At 40.3% G+C, this 15043-nt stretch overlaps 1 protein-coding gene across 1 annotated transcript; it reads left to right on the top strand.

Annotated features, from left to right (window-relative positions):
- The first annotated feature begins 12406 nt into the window (after positions 1–12406).
- On the top strand, positions 12407–14783 carry msx2b (muscle segment homeobox 2b). Its single transcript, XM_068716454.1, has 2 exons — positions 12407–12897; positions 13436–14783. The coding sequence occupies exons 1-2, from the start codon at positions 12483–12485 to the stop codon at positions 13885–13887; spliced, it is 867 nt and encodes a 288-aa protein (XP_068572555.1). The 5' UTR covers positions 12407–12482; the 3' UTR covers positions 13888–14783.
- Positions 14784–15043: the final 260 nt, after the last annotated feature.

Raw genomic sequence — 15043 nt, 5'->3', positions numbered from 1 at the left:
TTTTTTTTTTTTTTTTTTTTTTTTTTAATCCAGGGAAATACTTGCATTTTAAGCAGCACTACAAGCCAAATACCCACACATACAGAGTAAATGGTAAACCCCTGCCAAAGGTATTTTACTTTGCCTTACTTTCCATTTAAGCTTAAGGATTAAGATAACAATGTCTGGTCAGCTTCCTGAACCTGCAGACTACTGAAGCTATGACATACTGTACTGTAGGCTCCGACTCCTTCAATTAGCTCTGTGCTGATTGATATTTACACGTCGTAAGTGATGTGATCGATATGTACTTGCGGGAGATTGACAGGATATTCGCAAATTCAACAGTGAAGGTTGAAGCCCAGTAAATGATCTGTCCTTCATTAGTGAGTGTGTGAGAATTATTGATTTGTGTCTGTGAGACTTCCAAAGCATTGTGAAGGGAACAATCCTGTGATAATGGATTGCATCTTAAACCAATCGTTTGTTCCCTTTTCATAACTGCTTCACACTAATGTTCTATGATAATGAAAAGGCAACAATCACTTTTTTGTTGAGTATGGTTGGAAGCTCTCCACATGACAGATACAGAAAGAAATTTGATTTGGCAATTTTGAATGTAGGAAATGTTAGGTTAGGCAAAAGCCCTCTAATCGTAACATATAATCATGATAATAGATACGCATTAGTCTGTGTTTAACCAATGGCTTTGACATAACGTCATGTTGGGTTTAGGTGTGAAAAAATGGAGCAAAGGTATAATAAAAGAGGCCCACATGCATAAAAATAAAAAAGGGTTTTGTTTCCGGGTGTGATTGATCATAATTCATCATATCTGAATCTAGATATCATCCTTTTCATGTTTTGATGAGATAAGGTTTATTATTGTTGTTTTCCCATCTGGAAGTTGGTCGACCACAATGCAAAACAATTCATTATTTTGATTTTATCCTCAATGATTGCAATTGCATTTGATTTTTTTTAATCACAAAATTTCCTTTAAGCTATACTGCGAGGCTCCTGTGGACAAAAGCACTTTTGTTTCATTGGCCATTTTCCATTTAATTAGGATCAAGTGTAACCCTACACAGTATTAAACGGTTATTTCCAGATCTATTTTCACACTGTGAAGACTTTGAACATGCAGCCATGACAGATGCATGGGCCAGCCTGACTTTCACAGAACTGGCAAATCCAACAATTTCTGAAAGATATAAAAAAGAAAATCCAATTTTAGAAAATAAAAGTAACATTTGAAACATCTTCCCTTCTAGCTAAAGTCCTTCTCTGTTTAATATTAAGATTCATGGTTGGTTTTTAACCAAATTAATTTGGAAGTAGTGTTTTAATAATTTGATGCACACAGGTAAATGCATTTCACTGTACTGACTGACTACAGTAATAGGTCATATTCTGATCATTCAGTGGCAACTAACAATGCAAATGAGTTAGTAATGTGGTTAAGGTGGAGCTCTTGTAAACCATGCACTGTAATTATGTCGACACTTTTATGATTGTTGTGAGAGCATAATTGGGGTAAGTATGTCATTATTCAATTAGTTTTTTATTAGAGTGCATTTTAGCCAAGTGAACATCTTAATTGATTAGTAACTCCAATGCAGCACTTTAACAATAGTCTTTAACTGACATTTAAGATTTATTAAAACACTGAAATACTTTTAAATTGAACACAGTTATCCCATTTGGAATGAGAGAGTGAGACGCATTAATTGCCACAATATGGCAACATGTGTGGATAAATATAGGTCAACTTAAACCTGCATCAAAAAGTTTTAAAATGAATATATTACTCCAATCTAAGTAATCCAACTACAGACACTGATGCTTTAATGGGACTAATACTCAAACTTATTACAGTACTCATAAATGTTATTGTTGTGTATGGTTGATACAGCTATTTTATCTTAACCGATCATTAACGGTTAATCAACAAGTACTTTAGCTTTAAAAGGTGCATCAATAAATGAACTTACAGTATCAACCGCAGTTGAAGAGGTAACAGTGTTGATGTTTTAAGATATCCATGTATTGTATTGCAGAGATAGCTACTGTTAGTCCCGAGGTTAGTGTAAGCGTCATGGTTGTATGATATGAATGAATCAGTCCAACACGTTCTGGGTTTTCCTCATAACTTTACTCAAGCCTCAACACTGAACCAGACAAAGTAAAACCACACGCGCCCCTACTCTTCTTCTCCCCTCACTTAATCCCATCACCACAAGCCCCCTAAACAGCGCCGACTAGTGGTCATATCTGATCATCAGCTTAAGATGACTATAGATATTAATGTGAACCTGTGTTTACGTAATTATGTTTACATCACACAATTTCACTCAATAACAGTCCTGTTATTTCTTTATCTGTCCAGCAGAACAATATAGTCAAATTCCTTGTAAGTGCATGCATACTTGGCCAATAAAGTTGATTAGAATTAAAAAAAAAAAACATTGGTAATATCTCTTTCATTGCGCCCCGCTGCTGTAGATATTTTTAGAAGTGGGTCTGTCTCACACGTTCCTGACACGCATGACAGCTCACACAAACACACAGATGCACATGGACACATTCATTCAATAATGCTTCGACTTAATTTACTTTTTCATCTAGTTCACCTCTCCCTTGCCTCAGATTTGACAGGGCTCCCAGTAGTTTGTTGAGGTAATTATCTATAGACATGGCGCAGAACAAAGCAATCAGGGAGGGTCCCTAAATACGCCGTCTAGACTTGGCGTCTCGCTCCCTCTCTCTGTGTCCCTCCGTTTATTATTTGACCTGTTGTCTGGCTTGATGAGGAGTCAACCTTCAACATAAAAGAGCACAGACGACACCAATTGTCTTCAGCTCATTGCTTGTCAGTTATCCTTTAATTAGCATGATAAAAAAAATTGTCCGTTTCCAGCATTTTTTTGATTTTTCTTCTTTAGTAACAGATTTCAGCAACTTAAATGTTAGAGTGCAACATATCTAAAGCTTCTTACTCTGAGACAAACAACAGGGCAGAGCAGTAAAGAGACAGTTAGTCTGACCCGCTGTAATGGCCCTCCTTTGAAGTGGTGAAGATAGTGCTTGTAATCAGCTTAATTGATTGTAACAAGGCACCAGCACCAGAGAGCAAGATAGAGACAGAGCGCTGTGGGGTGGTTTTAGAGAATGTTTGGGTGTTTGGGTAGGCTAGTAATTCACCATAATGACAGCCATTACTCTGAAGGCAAACAATGTCACTCACTTCTCCAAACTTCGGGTCAAGCTGGCAGATGTAGTCGTTGTACTAGAACACAACCACAGGGGAAATTACAAGCAAATCGTGTTTAAGTGCTACTCAAGTACTGTTGAATCATGGGTAGTTGCCTTTCAATTAGGTAAAGAACAATCTCAAGTGCAGCTCAGACACCTTTGTATTAAAGATAATTTAACACTTGATGCTCGTCGCACTTAAATCAAATGTTGATTTTGCCATGAACATCACAGGAGGTGATGTTAGACTGTGTGATCTCAAATGGAGTTATTGTCACATTTACTGTATAAACTGCACGATCAGTACATTCTTTTTTCTTCAGAGTATCCCCACTGCTCTCTCTCTCTCTCTCTCTCTCTCTCTCTCTGTCTCTCTCTCTCTCTCTCTCTCTCTCTCTCTCTCCATTTGTCCGTCTTGCTCCCTCCTCGCTCTTGTCTCGTCATCTGGAGTTGATCATTCCATTTCCTGGCTAGTACTACGGTCAACAATTATCTACAGATCAGCAGACAGCCCAACTTAAAAGGCTTGGGAGAGGGCACCCACATAGGAGCAAAGAAAAAGTCATATCATTATAATGAAATTATTGTCTTAGTGAGGTTGTTATGGTGCCAATCTCCAGTCTTTAAACCTGCAATAAATGATGCCTTGGCCTCTTGGGGGCAGTGGAAACAGGCTGCTAACAAAACACCGACATGTTATCACCTTTTAAAATTGATTTGGTGAACTAGTTAGCATAGTTGCTTATCATCCTGCAGATACATCAGACTTACATGAGAAATCACTCTGGCAACTTGGCGAATGTAAGATTAATTTTCTTTTAAGCTCTGTTTTTGGTTTCAATTGTTTTCACCAGCTAGTTGCTGTCTGTCTGCCATTTATCCTTGGTTTTAGCTTTTTTTTGCTGAAAACAGTTACCCCCTGCATCTGGAAACAATGCTGATGAGAGCAGTGGCAGTGAACCAAAACAATAAAATTGCGAGTCAAAAAAACAAACTCAAAAGACACCGAAATGCTCCCTGAGAAGAACTGCAGAGTTGGGTGATAATTCTCTGTGGGTTTGTCACGACAAACATGCACACAGTCGTGTGATGCACTGTATTGATAACAGCAGCTTTCAATTGTCTCTTGCATTTGATCTTACACAACAATTGCACAGTCAACTTTGTGTGCAGATGAGGCGAGTGTAGACATTTGGGATGTAGTCATTTTTGTTTTCACCAAATTTGGTGTAGATTACTCAGATACAATGGATTTCTTGACAGCCTGTTGATAGTCTCATTACTGTGTTACTTGGTCTAATGGACTCAATTCTGGCAATGTCCTGAAGAGTTTATTTCAGGTTATGCTGATTTACTGGTCAATATCACCCAGAGACAATTATTGTCAGACAAAACATGTATTACCTACGAAATAATCATTCACAGCACAGCACCCAGTAACCTTTTATGCCACCATGCTATTTAAATACATTTGTACAAGACAAATAGGCCTATAGTAGGTATAGATGATAAATAGTGCAGCAATAGTAGTAGAACGGTTTATTAAAAAAAACAAAAAACAGACAAAGACATAAATAAAAAAGCACAATACAGCAACAATCTTGTGTATGCTAGACAAGAATATAACAGTGGTTAGCAGTGGTTTTCTGAGATGGATTTACAAAAGTGTGTGTTAAAGATACGACCAAAGCAGACTACCTTCAGCCACTCTGAAAGCCACTTTTTTAGCAACATCATTATTTATGAGTTGCAACAGCAAGCTCAAACTTAATACATTATTTACACTTGCTGTTAAGCTGCTTTCTCTGCCTTTCTCTCCTTCTCATGGCTGCAAGGTGAGGCAGATATATTGGACAAGCATTTTGGTAATTGCCATCCTGCCAATCAGTCCAGCAGCAAGCCCCCGTTGCTCCATTTCAAAGGACGCATGCTGAGGTTTGTAACCTTTGACCCAGTCGGCGAGGAAAGGGTCACTGCAAGGGACCCCCAGTGGCAGTTCTCACTCCACAGGGTCAGAGCAAAGATCGGTGTGGTTGTGTGTTCTCTCCCTAATATATCGGTCCTTGGTCCCACTGGGACTGGCGTCTTTTGCTCATTAAACAGCAGTGAGTCCGAGTCCTGAGTCTGCCGCACACCCACACACACACAGCAGAGAGAGAGAGAGAGAGAGAGAGAGAGAGAGAGTGAATTTTATCAATGAAGAGCAGTATTCAGTCAGAGCCTCCCAATGATTCAACTAATCAGCAGTCCTCCCAGAGGTTGTTCAGTCGTCTACTCAGCCCGCCGACGAACCATCTTCCAGAGCAAAAGCCCACTAGCCAACTAGCCAATGACTCAGTCAGTAAGCCAGCTGCTGACCTTTAAAACGATTACAACCAGCTTTGATGTTGCCTTTTCCCTGTTTTGGCAGAGTGGCTGATTTGTTTATTCAGTTAAGTGCTTTGTTCTTTATGACTCCATAAAAGAAGCTCTCGCTAGACACGGATTGCAGAACTGCACATACTGATTTTACCTCAAGGTAACACAAAACACATACAGCCTGAAACTTGAATCTCGGTAAAGATGTGAATCTTGACCTTACTCATGGCTGATGGCGCCATATAGTAAAGAGAGGAAACTCCTGTGATTGGATAGAGCAGTTTTAAAAGTCCATGAGAAGCGAGATATCTGAAGATATATTACGTTTTTTAAGGCTCAAACTGAGCATGCACTCTGTCTTTTAAAGGAGCAAATATTTACAAATCAGTTTTGTTTTTAAAATTCCACAAACATAAGTTTTAGGGTCAAAGCAGATGTTCTAAAAATATTTAATGTAAATGAAATACTAATATCGACGATGTTTTTCATGCACTCCGTTCATTCACAGTTGCCAAAAAATATCTATCCCTACTGTTGTTGCACACAGATTGACTGTCCCTGTGTGTAAGCACATTTTACTCCATAACCCGAAGGGTGCGTGTAACGCTGCCATAATAGCTGGGAAAGTTGTGGCTTTTTCTACCATCAAATGTTATTTGCTGTAATGAGACAAAAAAAAAATATCTTAAACAGATTTGTTTTTGTGGTTTAACTTGTTTGTTGTGTGGAAAGCGGATTTCCCCAATCTCTGGAAAACTTCCCAGAACACTGTGCATGTTCACACGATCACATGCAACACACACACACACACACACACACACACACACCCTCCACACACACACACACACACACACACACACACAAATACATGTACACTTGCCCCTCCAGCACCACTTAAAAACAATTATACCATTTCAGTGCCTCTCCATAATAACAAGCCTCCTTTTGATTTACACGACGGCCTTCTCATAAATCCTACCTGTCAAAACTGATTAAGATATAGTGTGTCAAAGGGAATCTACATGGTTGTGCGAGGAACAGCTGGCCCCTGGCTAGTCTCCTTCGCTCGCTGAGAGTTTGGACATGGAAACTGAAGTCATGAGGCCTGTGATGCACAATGAGTCATAGAAGTCTGATGATGCTCCTTTTCTCCGAACCTGATGGAACTCTATGGTCAATTTCCAAAATCCTGAATGCAAAGTCGGCATCTACTCCTGCAAGATGTAGAAGACTTTTTCTAATCAGAATAGGATACTGTGAAATGAATGTACTTGTACTACACGTTGCTCTACAAGAGTTATACATTCACCACTGTTAGGAGTAATGAGATAAGAGCTCATGATATGAAAGCTAACCTGCACAGGGAAAGAATGCACACTGATTTGCACAACTTTATGGGGTACAAGGAAGGTGAAAGATGTCACGAGTTTGAATGCATCCAACTTTCCAAAAGCCTTTGAGGTGTAATATTTCAGTTCCTGAATTGACAGGAAGATCTGATAATGATGGGTTAAGGTGAGGTGAAGCTATGAACCTACATTATAGGTGAGGTAAGTACACAGTAGCGTTGAAAACTTCATCAAAGAGCAGTTCCAAAAATATAATTGCAGTTGGTGATTACCCAAGCGATCCTCACCCTCAAAAGAACAGGTTGTTACATATTGTGGCACAGAGACACACGCTGCTCCTTTCCCTTTGGAAGCTTCTTTCTCTTCATGTGTGTGTGTGTGTGTGTGTGTGTGTGTGATTGTGTTATGTGTCAACACATTGCTACATGCATCATCATAATGCTTTGCATGTCAGCATGCATGTGGTAGTGTGCTCCTTGACAGCGATTTGCACTAGTTGACACTTGAGTGCATTTACGACATGGTGTTGTGTGAAATCTGTTCTACAAGGGTGTAAGTGTGTTGTGCCTGTGTAATGTGTCATTTACCATTGTAGCCGTGTGACGTCGTTCATGGAGCTTTCGCATTTTTCATACTCCACCGACTTGGCCGTGTGAACTGAACTGAATTTGTTTCTGTGTTTGTAAACCTATGAATACGTTTGCAGTATGGGCTCTTTGATGGGTGTACAGTATGTTCTTTGACACAAAGTGTACTACATGTATTTGGTTGAGAGTCTACATACTAATACAGAGAATTAATTACTGTATTATTTGTTAAACTTAACATTGTTGCAAAAATCTTGTAACAAATGTTACAGCGATGGCTAACTCATAATGTAGCACAAATGTCTTATGGCTGACAAACTTCTGTCATACTATACCATATTGCCCAATATTCGTAGTAAACAAACATGTTTGTTTACATGCATGTGCATGTATCTGTATGTGTACTGACGTCCCCCATTTAACCCCACTAGTGACCCCATTTCCAATGTTATCAGGAGCCCTCCCCTGCAGGCTCAGTCATCAGCTGACTATCCTGTAACATAGCCCAGGGCTGAGTCAAGCAACAGATTGCCTCCTTCTCTTGTCATTAGCAAAGTGGGCATCAATCTTGCACGTTACAGGAGACATCATTCTCTGGCTTCTGAATAGATCTGTCTCCAGTGTTAACAGCTAATTGGTCCTGGCGCCATTGTAGCATTCAAGGTATTCATTTAGGTGCATTACAGGTGGAGGTTCTGAGGGCTTAGGAAGGAGGGAGAGGGGGGGGGGGGGGAGAGAGAGAGAGAGAAAGAGAGAGAGAGGTGGGGTTGGTGACATTACTAACATAATTTATATGCGTGTGACAACAATATGACTACTTTGATTGTGCATGTGTGAATGTGTCAGTAAGTTATCTACAACATGTCCCACTGGTTTGACAAGTTACTTGTCTTACTGAGAAGAATTTATCTTAACTGTGCGTACACTAATACACCTCAGAGACAGACGTCATTTCGCTTCTCTCGCTCTCTTCTATGGCTCTCTGGCCATTCGAAAAAGAATGTGAAACTACAGCTCCCATGTTGTTTTGCAGTACATGAGTATACTGCGCTTTGCGCTAAGAGCGTGTGATAACTTCAAAAAAAAGCAACCTTTCATTCAATAAGTCAGGCAGTCAGTCAGTCAAAATTATAGTCCCCAACCTCAAAGTGTCATAGAGAAACTTCCTGTTTGCACAGACCAATTTCACATCAACATATTAGCAGATCAGAGTGTCACTCAGACAATATCGGGACATTCTGATGTGGAATTTCAAACTCAAAGTCCTCTCAAATGTCAAATAGTCTACGAGCTGTGTTCCCTCTGAATTCAGATACGTTTAGAATGGTCATGTTTCTATGATCAAATGCATTAATTGGTTAAATCAAACAGTTATATAGAAATAGGAAAATATATATTCCGGTATAGCCTAAAAATATCTTGATGTATCCAAAAGCGATATCGCAAAGCTCTAAGTCCAAGCTCATGTTTTCAAAAGGGTTGGTGATGTCATTGTTTTACATATGTGAAGAAAGAAAAGACTTACTGCATACCAGTGGAACCCAGTTTAGTATATTGAGTATCAATTTGATTATTTCATATTTGATTTAGCACACATTTGCCATATAGCGATATACTGTTTATTTATGTTGGACAAGTCAGGTCTTTTCTGTTTTTGACCAAGTGTCTTTGAGCACCTTTTAAAGCGCTATACAAATAAAACGTATGATTATTAAACTTCGGAGAGAAATAGAAGAAGGAAAATAAAAGCAGAAGAACTTCAAGAGGAACTACCAACTAATTCCAACCAACTGTATAGGATTACATCAATTCACATACAGTAACAGTACTTCACATTTTAACATTTTATTTCCTCAACTTTGTACCCAGTATCAGTATGACGGTACCATGGCATGAATAAGTGTTTTAATGGGAATGTAAATAGTGTGTGAGTGCAGCACAGCCTGCTGATTATCCCAGCCAAACATTCCACCACTTCAAAGCTTCTGCTGTAATTACATTGCTCTGAGGTGTGCCCGACCCACACAACCAGAGGCTTCTCAAGCTTCTCCGTCACACACACACAAACATACATTCTGTACAGACATCCACACAGTACACACACACGCACACACAAACATGCTCAGACAAATTGCTTTAGCTATTATCAGGCTTAAATGATATTATGAAAAAAAGGAAGTGGGATGTGTGGGTAATTCTGCTACACCCAGGAGAGCACCCCTCCATTTCTACCACTCCTCATGTATTCCTTCCTTCCTTCCTTCTTTCCTCCTTCTCTTGCATAATCCTGTTAGGTCACACAAAGTTGCTGTTGCATTTATTTGTATGTGTGAAATATATTTAACATGCATGTAATATATACACAGTCTTTTATTTGTATCCTCTCCCACAAATTCACACATCCACAGTGCATCTAAGGCAGTATCACCTCAGATTTAATCTTGATTGAGTTGGGCATGCCATTGTTTATAGATGTGTTGTTGGTACATGCTGTAGCTCATATTGGTGCCAGATAAAATAATTAAAGAATTGTCAGCAGTTTCTGAGATTACACTATCTCCTCCGATTGGTAGTTTTTCTCTTGCAACAGGGCTGAGAGATAAAGTTGCACACATGCCAAGAATGATCTTTTTATGTCTTTAACCATCAATTTTTTGTCACCTCTTTGGAAAAAAAATTCTCATCTGAAATATGGACCTGTTGCTGGATTTGAAAATAATCTCTTTAAATCTGGCTTGGATAATTTTTATGTTGACACTGAGATGCAATATGGCAAGAAAGAAAGAATGAGGAACAAAAGGACGGAGGAAAGAAAGGAAGGACAGAGGGTCAGGAGGAAGATAAACATGAGGGAAGGACAGGAATAAAGAATATATGAGGGAAGAGATATAAAGTAGAAAGGAGAAGTCATGTGGAGGTCGAGAAAAACAGAGAAGAAAGAAGGAAGGAAAGAATAAAATCCGATAGATACAGATAAATGAATAATCTAAACACAGCAAGCATAAAAGGGTGCAAGAAAGAAGACGGGAGGGAGGAAAGGAGGAAACATGCCACTCAGCCAAGAACGAGTTCTGTGGATAATGACTGACAAGGTGCCTGCAGGGCGTGCGGGCAAGAGAGGTGGGGGGGAGGATAGAGGTGGGGATCCTGAACAGAGCTGCAAAAAAAAAAAAAGGCAACAGTTTCTCCCCTGAGGAGTCGGTCCTTTCATCTGGCCGCTCACTGGCGCCTTCACAAACCTCTGATTGTCTGTGAAATAACCCCACTTTAATAAGGCAGCAGTAGCAGCCTCCTGGGAACTGAGCTCTGCTCCACAGTCTGCCATAGACAAGCCACTCAGGCCTGCTGGCTACACGTATAAATGCAGGAGGAACAAAAAGCAAGTTTCTACTAGGTATAAATCTATCACGGGGATGTTGGAAAACGTATGCAGTGTGTCCTTTTATAAAGAAAGGGTGTATTGAAAAGCAGAGAGTTTTAAGAAAAACATAATGAAAAGCAACCTATTCTTGTGGGAGGCTGTTATAGTCACGCACTGCTGTAGGCTGTGTAAGAAGGACACACACACACACACACACACACACACACACACACACACACACACACATTGCTTCTACCACTTAGACAGTTCAAGATTATGAGTGTGGATCAGGCCTTGTGATGTGAAATAGCAATTAATCATCATCCAGCGGCAGAACGGTTCCAATTATCAATGGAATGGGTGTTAATGGTCAATTAGGCGACAGATAAGAAAAGTACTTTAACAAGCATGACCATGGGAAAAAGCGTCTTAAGACAAGTGAAACATCCTTTCAGCATCAAATATTTCAACCATCATCAAAGGACTGTTTCTTCAGATAAACTGCTGGAACAAGTGTTAAGTTTTCCATGAGGAGTCAGGCACTTTCATCTGACATAACATGAAATTGTTCGTGAAAAAAATCACAATGAGTTACTTCATGAGGATCACAATGAGCAACTTCATGTCTAATGTGCGTGAGGAACAGGATTGAATCATAGGACGAGAAGATGAATGCGTCAGATACATCATCTAGATTGTGTCCATTCGCGCCTCTGACACCAGCTGGACCGCGCCAAGGACTTTAAAAACGGAATCTGTAATTTAGCGAAGTAATTTACTTTGTAATTTGAGTGTGACACCCTTAGTACACAACAGTCTTGTGAGTTACAATGGAAAGTCCCAATAAAGAGAAGAGCAAACAAATCAGAGAGGCAGATAAAGAAGAAAAGGGATCAGTATTTCATCCCGGGTGTAATTCTCCATAATTATCCACATGGGGCCCATGTTTACACATGCAGTCTCATGAGGTTAGAGTTAAAGCTAATCCATTACTGAAGCTTAACTTGTGATAAAGGCTGTGGCATGGCTATCGTTTTTTTGGGGGGTTTTTTGCAGCTAACCTCCGGTAATTCTCTTATTTAACCAAAAAGGAAACATGAGGGACTATGTCCTCGACTTTTCAAAGATATTTCACTGACAAAATATAGATAGAGACCTGTAAAGGCAAACAAAGTAATTATTATAGAAATTTCTCAGTTGATCAAGTTTGAAATAAATTAAAGATGGAATTTAACATATTCAATGTATTCATTTTTGCTTTCAAGCACTCCACCTTACCGGCATGGGAAGTGGTTTGGTCACCTCTTAATAATAATTATAATAATGGTAATAACAATTTCTGCAGGATCTGTTGCACTGCACTACCCAAAACAAAACAAGCACCGTTAGTTTCCGACTGTCCCTGAAGGCAGCATCTGCTCAGTCGTAAACATTTTGGGCTGCACTGATTGGTCAAAGTTGAGCCGTGACAACGTGATGCGTCCACATACTCCCACATACTACTTTGACAGCTCCATAACATAGCGCTCGCCGGAGCGGCTCTCACCTGGCCGCCCTTTGACTGTTCGCTCGGAAGTTCACCTTGCTTTTCGGATGAGACTCGGAGGACAGATGGCTTCTCAGGAGACCTCCAACGACCTGGGGTGCAGTAGTTCGTCCGAGGAGGACAGTAACCGTGCGGACTTGACGGAGAGCGCAGCGGAGGAGAAGACATCTCCGGTGGTGCGACGGCATCATCATCCGTTCAGCGTGGAGGCGCTCATGTCCGGGAGGAAGACGACGGACGCTCGCGGCGGAGAGTCTATCCGCCGTAAACTGGAGGGAGCCTCGGTGGCGGTGTCTCCAACCGGTTTGAACTCCCTGTATCTGTATCGGGAGACGTGTAGTCCTCCCGGGGGAAGCCAGAAGAGCTTAACGGCTGTGCCTTCGTCTCCGGTCAAATCCGAGGCATCAGAGTCAGAGGACTGCGCACCCTGGGTCACCAACAGCGCGTTTTCCACACAGCCTCGTAAGTTCTTCCTACACATGCAGCATTTTGTAAAATTGTATTGTAAAAAAAAAAAAGAACACAGCCTAATCAGTTACCTTTAGGTCTGAACAATTAGCCTACACTTGGCAATTTGAGTGAAGAGGACAAACTTAATTATCAGCATCTTTTGGTGGCAGTTTACAGGTAAATCATTTCCTACCAGCGTTGCTGGAACGATGTCTCCTGTTGGAAAGTGTCGTTTAAAGAAACAGCCTAAATAAAAAGTGAACCACACACTCTAAATCCCTCCGATATTCAGTATATTATGGGTTAATGTTTGTGGGAGTAGACTACCTCTGACACGTCTAAAATATGTGGCATATAAAAAAATGAGGCCTTTTAAGAAAAAAAGTGCATCCTGATATTCAACTTTAAACATGATGTTTAATTGGTTTAACCATTTATGTTCAAAACTGATCAATATATAGCCTATAAGGAGACATAACATACACATACAATTCTTCTTAAGTTAATTTAATTCATCTTATTCTACAATCTTGATTGTTTCTTCTCCCAGGTCATGTCGGTCCTGGCTGTCCGTTGAGGAAACACAAGACCAACAGAAAGCCCCGCACTCCCTTCACCACGTCTCAGCTCCTGGCCCTGGAGAGGAAGTTCCGGCAGAAGCAGTACCTGTCCATCGCCGAGCGGGCCGAGTTCTCCTCCTCCTTGACCCTGACAGAGACCCAAGTCAAGATCTGGTTCCAGAATCGCCGGGCAAAAGCCAAGAGGCTCCAGGAGGCTGAGCTGGAGAAACTCAAGATGGCTGCAGACGCTAAGACGGCAGCGGTGGCGGCCGCTGCAGCTGGAGGTTTACACCCTGGCTTTACGTTACCGCTGTCGCTGGGCATGTCGCTGTATGGACAGTCGTACTCTGCCTATCACCACCACCACAGATCCATACTGCCCATTTCACCTTTAGGACTGTACGGCGCTCCTCTGGGCTACAGCATGTACCACTTATCATAAATGGAAATGAAAAAATGGAAATATCACTGACTATGGTGACATGTGTTCCCAAGGATTCCCAAAAAATGGACACAGAAGACATGTGGCTGACATTTAAATAAAAAAAACAAAACAATGTTTTTAATATATCTTCTGCACAAGGAGTGTTTGAATCGACTTTCTGAGCACTTCAAGTCAAATACGAAATCTATTTTTTTCCCACAGCAAGGATAAAAAAATAAATAAAAATAACGTTTGGACTGCCTGTTTACATGACTTGTCTGAATGAGGCGGGGCGTTACGGTCCTGCTGTTTATGCTCTTCACTTGTTTACTTTTGCAATAATTGAGCTGGGTGAGGACTTGCACTGCGCACAATAATACAAAGTACAACTTTTCACTTGAGCCTTTCCCTTCATTCGATGCAGTGCCTTGTGTGTCGAAAAGAGCGCTAAAATTCAGACACTTTGTACACGTGATTCAGCAGCTCAGGCCAAATAAAACATATCACTGAGGCATTCTTTTAATTTCCATTTTACAAAAGTGTCTACCTTGGAAAAACTGCTCTCCTTTCCAATGTCAAAGACCGACCAATTCAGGTTTGCGTGCTCTCAAAGACAGGGAGGTTTAACCCTCAAATTATCCATCACATAGACAATTTTACACTAACCTTTTCATATTTTATCTCTTGCAGCAATAAATAATAATCTTCCTTTTATCTATAATTGTGCTGGAAATGTATGAATGCCTCATGTTGTCTATTTATGTGAGAATATGGTACAAACGTTCTGACCAAAAGTGTATTTATATTGTTCTTCCTGAATGTCCCTTTGAAAGGGCCATACATTGTGCTATGCAGTTTATAAATACATATATATTTTTTCCACCAATGTTTTATCATTCAAATGAACAAAATAATTAAAGCCTTACAGACTGTTTCCTTTGAAATAAATTAAATTGTTTTTGTGTAAGAAAAATAAAGTAGTATGTGTAAACATGTGCAGTTCCGTCCACTTAAGATCTTTAAAAGATGAAGTTGTTAACCAGTGAAACCAGTTATATTGTGCATTTTTGCAGATACAGCTGGGGTGTGTGTGTGTGTGTGTGTGTGTGTGTGTGTGTGTGGTTTAATCCCGGGTCTGTTTCAGACAGTGGTCAGTTCAAGGCAATGTTTGACA

This window comes from Cebidichthys violaceus, unplaced genomic scaffold (genome assembly GCF_023349555.1).
Source record: "Cebidichthys violaceus isolate CVI_PGR_0920_01 unplaced genomic scaffold, fCebVio1.0.p SCAF_20, whole genome shotgun sequence".
Classification (NCBI taxonomy): Eukaryota; Metazoa; Chordata; class Actinopteri; order Perciformes; family Stichaeidae; genus Cebidichthys; species Cebidichthys violaceus.
The sequence above is the reverse complement of the archived record's forward strand: the minus strand, read 5'-3'. Positions and strand labels throughout refer to the sequence as shown.

Coding starts and splice junctions, on each gene's coding strand:
- msx2b (XM_068716454.1), top strand. CDS start 12,483: ATGAGACTCGGAGGACAGATGGCTTCTCAGGAGACCTCCAACGACCTG. Junction 12,898..13,435: donor CGCGTTTTCCACACAGCCTC/GTAAGTTCTTCC, acceptor TTCTTCTCCCAG/GTCATGTCGGTCCTGGCTGT.